This window comes from Terrapene carolina, unplaced genomic scaffold (assembly GCF_002925995.2).
Source record: "Terrapene carolina triunguis isolate 2854851 unplaced genomic scaffold, T_m_triunguis-2.0 Scaffold22, whole genome shotgun sequence".
In the NCBI taxonomy this organism is placed as follows: Eukaryota; Metazoa; Chordata; order Testudines; family Emydidae; genus Terrapene; species Terrapene triunguis.
In genome coordinates this window covers 19807505-19817265 of record NW_020664373.1, presented here as the reverse complement: position 1 = coordinate 19817265, position 9761 = coordinate 19807505, and the positions used below count along the sequence as shown (strand labels likewise).

Here is a 9761-nt window from a genome sequence, read left to right as displayed (position 1 = left end):
CAATCTCTCCTCAGACGGAAGCCATTCCCTACCCCTAATCATTTTTGTTGCCCTTTTCTGAACCTTTTCCAATTCCAATATATCTTTTTTTGAGCTGGGGTGACCACATCTGCACACAGTATTCAAGATGTGGGTGTACCATGGATTTATATAGAGGGAACATTATATTTTCTTTCCTATTATCTAGCCCTTTCTTAATTATTCTCAGCATTCTGTTCACTTTTTTGACTGCTGCTGCACATTGAGTGGATGTTTTCAGAGAACTATCCACAATGACTCTAAGATCTCTTTCTTGAGTGGTAACAGCTAATTTAGACCCCATCATTTTATATGTATAGTTGGGATTATGCTTTCCAATGTGCATTACTTTGCATTTATCAACACTAAATTTAATCTGCCATTTTGTTGCCCAGTCACCCAGTTTTGAGAGATCCTTTTGTAGCTCTTCGCAGTCTGCCTGGGTCTTAACTATCTTTAGTAATTTTGTATCATCTGCAAATTTTGCCACCTCACTGTTTACCCCTTTTTCCAGATAATTTATGAATATGTTGAATAGGACTGGTCCCAGAACAGACCCCTGGGGGACACCACTACGTATCTCTCTCCATTCTGAAAACTGACCATTTATACCTACCCTTTGTTTCCTATCTTTTAACCAGTTACCAATCCATGAGAGCACCTTCCCTCTTTATCTCGTGGCATCTTATTTTGTGTAAGAGCGTTTGGTGAGTGACCTTGTCAAAGGCTTTCTGAAAATCTAAATACACTATATCCACTGGATCCCCTTGGTCCACATGCTTGTTGACCCCTTCAAAGAATTCTACTAGATTGGTGATGCATGATTTCCCTTTACTATAACCATGTTGACTCTTCCTCAACAAATTATGTTAATCTATGTGTCTGACAATATTGTTCTTTATTATAGTTTCTACCAGTTTTCCTGATACTGAACTCAGGCTTACAGGCCTGTAATTGCCGGGATTACCTCTGGAGCCCTTTTAAAAATTGGTGTCACATTAGCTATCCTCCAGTCATCTGGTACAGAAGCTGATTTAAATGTTAGGTTACAGATTACAGTTAGTATTTCTGCAATTTTGCATTTGAGTTCCTTCAGAACTCTTGGGTGAATACCATCTGGTCCTGGGGACTTATTGCTGTTTAATTTATCAATTTGTTCCAAAATCTCCTCTAATGATATCTCAATCTGGGACAGTTCCTTAGATTTGTCACCTAAAAAGAATGGCTCGGGTTTGGGAATCTCCCTCACATCCTCAGCAATGAAGACTGATGCAAAGAATTCATTTAGTTTCTCTGCAATGGCCTTATCATCCTTCAGTGCTCCTTTAGCACCTCGATTGTCCAGTGGCCCCACTGGTTGTTTAGCAGGCTTCCTGCTTCTGATGTACTTAAAAAAAAATTGCTATTACTTTTTGAGTCTTTGGCTAACTATTTTCAAATTCTTTTTTGGCCTTTCTAATTGTATTTTTACACTTTATTTGCCAGTGTTTTTGCTCCTTTCTATTTTCTAGGATTTAACTTCCACTTTTTAAAGGATGCCTTTTTGCCTCTGTCAGGGTATACACCCCCAAATCTGAACTCTGGGGAACGGATGTGGGGACCCGTATGAAAGACCCCCTAAACTTGTCTTTTACCAGCTTAGGTTAAAACTCTTCCAAGGAACAATCTTCTGCCTTGGACAGATAGTGCTGCCACCACCAAGTGATTTTCACAAATATTCAGGGAAGGGTCACTTGGAATCCCTATCCCCCCAAGCCTCTTCACCCCCTTTCCTGGGAAGGCTTGAGAATAAAATACCAACCAATTGCCTTATCAATGTGAGCACTGACCAACTCCTTGTCTAAGGACTTTGGAATCAAAGGATTCTTTTAAAAAAAAGATAAATGTTATTAAAAAAGAAACAAACACATCTGAAAACTCAGGCTTTAGGGATTAAACACAAAAAATAACTTTCTTGAGGTTCAGTTTAAAGGTTACAATTAAAACAAAAGCACCTGGGGTTAGCACAGAGGAATCCACAAACCAAAAAGGTTCCAAATCGCATCTGTTTTAACTTTTCCTGTGCTACTTACATATCTGGGGTTCCAAATGAAGAGTTTCTAGGTATGATGCTGATGATTTTCCATACCTGGCTTAAAGCTTACAGCTTGTTGCTGCCTTCCCCTCTCTCCAGCCCAAGAGACAAAGGAAAAAACCCCACACTCAGCAGGTTTTCCAATTTGAAAGGGTACAGACACCCTATTGGTTCCCCTGGTCAGGTTAAGTTTCTCTTTACCCTTTACAGGTAAGGCAACTAGGGTACAGCTGCTAAGGAGGATTCTATGGCTACTGACTGGCTGGGTGTCCATAAAAGGGAACTAACCCCCCCCCCATTTATCACAGCCTCTCATTGCTTCTTTTACTTTGTTGTTTAGCCACGGTGGCTCTTTTTGGGTTCTCTATGTTTTTTAATTTGGGGTATATATTTAAGTTGAGCCTCTATTATGGTGTCTTTAAAAAGCTTCCACACAGCTTGCAGAGATTTCACTTTTGGCATTGTACCCTTTTAATTTGTTTAACTAACCTCCTAATTTTTGTGTAGTTCCCCTTTCTGAAATTAAATGTTACAGTGTTGGGCCGCTGTGATGTTTTTCCTGCCACAGGGATATTAAATTTAATTATATTATGGGCACTATTACCAAGCGTTCCAGCTATATTCACCTCTTGGACCAGATCCTGTGCTCCACTTAGGACTAAATCAAGAATTGCCTCTCCTCTGGTGCATTCCAGGATCAGCTACTCCAAGAAGCAGTCATTTAAGGTGTCAAGAAACTTTATCTCTGTATCCCAACCTGAGGTGATATGTACGCAGTCAATATGAGGATAAGTGAAATCCCCCATTATTATTATTGAGTTTTTTATTTTAATAGCCTCTCTAATCTCCCTGAGCATTTCACAGTCACTATCACCAGCCTGGTCAGGTGGTTGGAAATATATCCCTACTGCCATATTCTTATTATTAGAGCATGGAATTTCTATCCATAGAGATTCTATGGTATAGTCTGATTCACTTATGATTTTTACTTCATTTGATTCTATGCTTTCTTTCACATATAGTGCCACTCCCCCACCAGCACGACCTGTTCTGTCCTTCTGATATATTTTGTATCCTGGTATTACTGTATCCCATTGATTATCCTCATTCCACCAAGTTTCTGTGATGCCTATTATATCAATATCCTCATTTAATACGAGGCACTCTAGTTCACCCATCTTATTATTTAGACTTCTAGCATTGGTATATAAGCACTTTAAAAACTTGTCTTTTAGCTGTCTGCCGTTACACAATGTAATTGAATGAGAATCTTTTTTATTTGACTGTTTCTGATCAGATCCTGGCGTATTTTATCATTTTCCATTCTCTTGTTTTCACTAGGACATAGAGATTCTCTATTAATAGATCCTCCCCTAAGGGATGTCCGAACCATGTGCTCCTCCGCAACTGTCGGCTTTCCCCCAGCCCTTAGTTTAAAAACTGCTCTACAACCTTTTTAATTTTAAGTACCAGCAATCTGGTTCCATTTTGGTTTAGGTGGAGCCCATCCTTCCTGTATAGGCTCCCCCTTTCCCCAAAGTTTCCACAGTTCCTAATAAATCTAAACCCCTCCTCCCTACACTATCGTCTCAACCATTCATTGAGACTCCGCAGTTCTGCCTAACTGGCCCTGTGCGTGGAACTGGGAGCATCCCAGAGAATCTCTTTCATAAGTGCAGTATTTTACATTTGTCTTTGTTGACTTTCATCCTATTTGTTTCAGACCATTTCTCCAGTTTGTCAAGATCATTGTGAATTCTATTCCTGTCCTCCAAAGTGCTTGCAACCCCTCTCAGCTTGGTACCGGCTGCAAACTTTACAAGTATACTTTCTAGGCCACTATCCAAATCATGTATGACAATATTGAATAGAATCAGACTCAGGACAGATCCCTGTGGGAACCCACTCTATATGCCCTTCCAGCTTGATTGTAGTTGAGTAGGCTTTCCTGAGCAGTTGTTCACCCACCTTAGAGTAGGTTTGTCTAGGCTGTATTTCCCTAGTTTATCAGAAGGTCATCTGAGACTGCTAAGTCGAGATATATGCAGGGGTTCTCAAACTGGGGGTCAGGACCCCTCAGGGGGTCGCGAGGTTATTACATGGGGGGTCGTGAGCTGTCAGCCTCCATCCCAAACCCCGCTTTGCATCCAGCATATATAATGGTGTTAAATATATTAAAAAGTGTTTTTAATTTATAAGGGGGGGTCACCAGTACAAAAGTTTAAGAACCACTGATCTACAGCTTCCCCACAATCCACAAGGCTTGTTACCCTGTCAAACGAGGATATTAGGTTGGTTTGACATGATTGATTCTTGACAAATCTATGCTGACTTATTGTCTAGGCGCTTACAAATTGATTGATGATTTGCTCCATTATCATTCCGGGTACTGAAGTTAAGCTGAGTGGTCTACAGTTGGGGATCTCTCCTGTCCTCCACAAGTTCTCAAAAATAAGTGCTATTGGCTCAGAGATCTCTTCAGCCAGTATATCCTTTAAGTATTCTAGGATGTATTTTGTCAGGCCCTGCTGACTTGAAGATATGTAAATTGTCTAAATAATTCTCAATTTGTGCTTTCGCTATTTTAGCCTCAGATCCTAGCCCATTTACACCGATGTTCATTATGTTAGTCGCCTGATCACTGCTAACCTTTCTGGTGAAAATTGAAACAAAAAAAGGCATTGAACAGATTTAATAATATGGCAGAAGGTGAGTTTGTGGAAGACATAATTGTTAAAGATGACAGATGGTACGCAAACAACACAATAGGAAGATGAAATAGGTATATAAAATACATAAGTCCAGATTTACCCAAACCTGGTGAAAGGTAGTGAAAATTCAACTTCCTGTACCAAGTTGATCCACCTTTTTGTGATAGTTGGGGGTATGCAACCCGCTACCCTTCTCTTCCTCAAGGTTTCTACTGGGGGATAGCATCTTTAAATCACCCAGTGTGTTATAGGAGCTCTGCTGGCAGAGACTACTGAGCCTATGCAGCCACTTCCCAGCCCTGCTGTCCTCTGTACCCCATAGTGCAGGGGAGGTTGCACCTGTTTACCCCCTTCTTCAAGGAAGCTGGCCTAGAGCCTGAGGTTAATTTAGCATTGAGAATGTAAAAAATGAAGACTGTCTGGCATAAACAGAGGCATTTCCATCATATAATTCCCAGTTGGTGCCAGTGTAACACCCTATATTTATGTGCCCCATGGCCCCCCTCCTTTGGGAATTCCCCCCAGCCTTGCCTTTCCCTTAGGGAATTCCCACCCCTGCCTGCCCCATACTATTACCCCGGGGAAGAGCCCCGCGGGCCCCTCCCGCAGAGAGATTGGGGAAAACTCTGCGGGGACTCTCGGGTGCGAAACTGCCTGTCTGCCAACACGTGGCCGCAGGGCTCAGGTTCCGCGCGGCGCTGGAGTCAAAGGTCCCTTCCCCAAACTTGCGGATTTAACAAGCGCTCTGCGGGCAGAGGCAGGCGGCAGCGTCCAGCGCTCCCGGGGAGAGGCGCGTGGCAGCTCAGCCCCCTCGCCCCACTTCAGAGAGCGCCGCCGGAAAGGGGAGGCGGGAGGAGCGGGTGTAAAATGTTGCGTCTCTCCCCCGCCACACACCTGAAAGCGATCCGCGAGTAGGGCCGGAGAATATAGCCCTGAAGCCAGGGGCGACCTGGAGCCGGCAGCTCGCAGGCTCCCTCTAGCCACCGCAGTTGCAGCAGAGGAGGCGAGCGAGAGCAGCAGCAGGAGGAGGAGGATTTCTCTCTCTCTCTCTCTCTCTCTCTCTCAGCCAGTAATGAGCGTCTGCCCCCTGGCACGGCTGAGCCACAGCGCGGCTGCACACACGCGCACACGGTATAAATAAGTTAAGGGACAAGCAGCGGGAGCTCCCCGTCTGGCTCAGCCCAGCAGGCAGGAGGGGAACCTCCCCCCCGGCGCCATGGCGTGCGTGGCCGGCTGCCGCTGCTGCACGGAGCGCCGGAGGCACAGCAGCATCCTCTACAGCATCCTGAAGAGCGAGGAGCAGAAGGAGGCAGCGCGGCAGCCGCCGCAGGAGCCTCCGGGGCCGGGCTGCTCGTGCGGCTCGCGGCGGCGCGTGGCCCTGCGCAGCCCGCAGGTGGCGGGCAAGGCGGCCTCGGCCGTGCTGGTGAAGACCCTGCGCTTCGTCAAGAGCGTGCCCTGCTTCCAGGAGCTGCCGCTGGACGAGCAGCTGGTGCTGGTGCGCAGCTGCTGGGCTCCCCTGCTGGTGCTGGGGCTGGCCCAGGAGCGGGTGCACTTCGAGACGGTGGAGACCGCGGAGCCCAGCATGCTGCAGCGGATATTAACCGACCGGCGGCAGGAGCAGCAAGGGCAGCAGCACCCCCAGAGCAGCAGCCCGCAGCTGCCCTCGGCCGGCGAGATCCAGGCCATCAAAGGCTTCCTGGCCAAGTGCTGGAGCCTGGACATCAGCACCAAGGAGTACGCCTACCTCAAGGGGACTGTGCTCTTCAACCCGGGTGAGTAACCGCGGGTGCCGCCGCCGCCTTGGGGAAGGGGATTCCCCTCAGCTGCACCTCCTGCGCATCCCCCCATTTGATTCCTTGCCTAGTGGGGTAGAGAAGAGAGCGGGACTGGAGGGAGGTTGATTGAAGAAGCTGACAGGATTTTAGTCAAGAGGAAACTTTTGAAAGGTGGAGCTTTTTTTTTTCTATTGAAGGGGGCTTTGCATTACATGCATTCAGTGGAAGGAAAGGGAGGAGGGTAGACCTGCCGCCTGGCCAAGTTTGCCCAGGATTGGTTCTTTTTGGAGGAAGCTGTCCAGGGTTGTCCCATTTTAGGCACTGCCAGCTGTCGCATTTTATGGGCTCAGATCAGCCTGGGATCCTGTTTTTTCCCCTACCTCAGAGGTGGCAATGCTAGAAGAATGGCAGACTATCTTTTTCCCTTACTGGTCCAACCTCCCAGCAATTAGAAAACTTAGGCCTGGGCTACACTAGAAAATTAGTTTGGCTTAACTACATCACTCCAGGGTGTGAGAAATCCACACCTCTGAGCAGCATAGACCATAAACCAACCTAAGTCCCTGTGATTCTTCTGTAGACCTAGCTATGGGATCTCAGGGAGGTGAATTAACTAGAGCAAGAGGGGAACCCCTCCTATGAGCAAAGGTAGTGTCTATATTGAAGCAGCTGTGCTGCTTTAGCATTTTAAGTGTAGACAAGCCCTTTGCATGCTTGGGGAGAGAGGGGAAGAATAGGAGGTGCGGGTGTGGGGTCCTGCTCAGGTAGAGAGCGTTTTGTCCAGTTTACTTAGAGTCTGAAAGTCACTGATACTAAATGACCTGTCTCTTGAGGTGGGAAGTGTAAATTTATTTCTCTTTCATCCTAGTAGAAAATCTTTCCTCTTTCCTGTTCATCCAGGCATTTGATAGGGGTCTTTCCAGTCCAATCATACATGACTAATAGGAACTAGCTAGAGTGCTTTTTATTTTGTGTTAAATAATTGCCTCTGAGGATTACACCGTCTTCCCACTTTCTTTGTTACAAAAAATTAATCCATGGAGGTTGGTTAGTGATAGTAATAGACAATAGCCACTGTATTTTTCTTTCTGAACTTGCAACTTTGCAAATTCAACTGCTGCACCACAAGCCATGCAGTAAGCATTATGGTTTGGTTTCTTAAAATAAGCAGGTGGTAATTCATAACTGCGGTTAAGAAATAATGGATCAAAGTGTGCTTGATTGAAAACCTTACCAAAGAATAAAAAATTAACAAATCTCAAGATTTAGAAACAGAATCTGGTTTGATTAAATGAGGAAAGCTTGTATATATGTATGCATAGTTTGTTTAAAAACTCACAAAGTCAGATATGTTTTTTATTTTTAAAAACCTACCTGAAATATAATAGCTTGTTGTGCTTAGATAGTAGATAATGTTTTCACCCCTCAGCTCACAGAGAGCCGAGAAGCTTGTCAAACTTAGACCAAGAGGAAAGGTACTGAACTTGCAAACAACTCCACTCCCCTATTTTGTTTAGTTAGAAAGCAAACATCCTGTCACATCTTGGAGTTAACTTGCTTATCTTCAATCTGACGCTTGTTCCAATGTAGCTGTCAGCAGGACACATTAATATGAATAGAGCATTTCCTAGTGGTCAACAAGTTATTAGCAAACTTGTTCCTTTTATTATCTTTACTATTTACATGGTATATTTGGCACCTTGAAGATAGTTACTGGCAACAGTCCATACTGGTTGTCCATATTTTATCACCTACAAATTTTACATTTTTAAAAAACATGAATATTGGAAAATATTGTTGCAATCTAAATTTGTTGTTGCTTAACTAAGAGCAGCACTGCATGTCCAGAACAGCAACGTGGTGAGATTTTTGGATTGCACTGTTAAAATCTGTGCCTATCTACATGCATGTTGGATAGAATATCTCTAGCTGAATCGTTTTCATGCAGAAAGGTAATTACATTTGGTTTGTTCCTCATCTAAGAAACTTAATATTGATGTTTATGAGTTACCAATTAGCTGGCATGCTGCAGGATGGCCAACTTCCATGAGTTGTTTTATAGATAAAAACTTTGTAAACGGACATTTAGTTTCCTGTTTTTCTTTCAGATCTGCCAGGGCTGCAGTGTGTACAGTATATCCAGGGACTGCAGCGGGAAGCACAGCAAGCTCTAAATGAACACGTCAGACTGATTCATCGAGGGGACCAGGCCAGATTTGCCAAGCTGAATGTTGTTCTTTCCTTGCTGAGATCCATTAATGCTAATGTAATTGCTGAACTATTCTTTAGGCCCATCATTGGAACGGTGAACATGGATGACATGCTGCTGGAGATGCTTTGTGCAAAGTTATAAAGGCATGTATACAAATAAATCCATTACTAAGGAATTCCTAGAGCAGAATAGTGTAAAGTACTGTAAATAAACTAACTTATTCTTTTTACATAGATAGTATTTTTGTATTCAGTAATAAAATATTCAAGTTCTGACATTTCATTTTTATTAAACTTATTGTTTTCAGAATAGGATGTACAGCCATGAAAATAGATGCCTTTTAAACCATTAATGAAGAGGTTTTAGTTTCCAAAGTGAGATGAATATTCTCTGTCTTTGAATAAAGGTCACACTGATCTGTGTTATGTTTTCAAAATGAGCAACCCCCACTTTTCCCCAAAGCATTGTTGTTTTACATTGTAACACATTTATTTGGAAAGCCAAAAATAGGATAAAAGAGCCAAATTACTTTGCACATTTCAGTTCCATTAAATAAGATACCTTAGTCACAGCGATCTTTATAGTTGAACTATGGGACTTAGCCATAACCGCTGAAGTCAGTAAAGTCTCTCTGTTGACTCTATCAGGCTTTGGATCAGGTCTGTATTGAATAGTTAAGGGAACCATTTACCTACGGGCTTGTGTACATTGGGAAATTGACCAGAATAGCTATTGCATAATAAATTATTCTGCAATAGTTATTCTGGAATAGCTCCTTGTGTGGACACTATATTGTGAAATAAAGTCACTTTATTCTGGAATAATTAGTATGCTTCCAAAACAGAGTAATTATTCTGGAAAAAAAATCACCGTTCATTACCATAAAAATTACTCCACAATGTCTGTTCCAGTCAATTTTCCCATATAGACAAGCCTTTAGATAATATGTTGCAAACATTTCAAAATTGATT

General features: G+C 43.4%; 1 protein-coding gene across 1 annotated transcript; it reads left to right on the top strand.

Moving 5' to 3' along the window:
• The first annotated feature begins 5865 nt into the window (after window positions 1-5865).
• LOC112109905 (nuclear receptor subfamily 0 group B member 1) lies at window positions 5866-9353 on the top strand. Its single transcript, XM_024204634.3, has 2 exons — window positions 5866-6575; window positions 8687-9353. Exons 1-2 carry the CDS (start codon window positions 6020-6022, stop codon window positions 8929-8931), a joined length of 801 nt encoding a protein of 266 aa, XP_024060402.2. The 5' UTR covers window positions 5866-6019; the 3' UTR covers window positions 8932-9353.
• The last annotated feature ends 408 nt before the right edge of the window (window positions 9354-9761 follow it).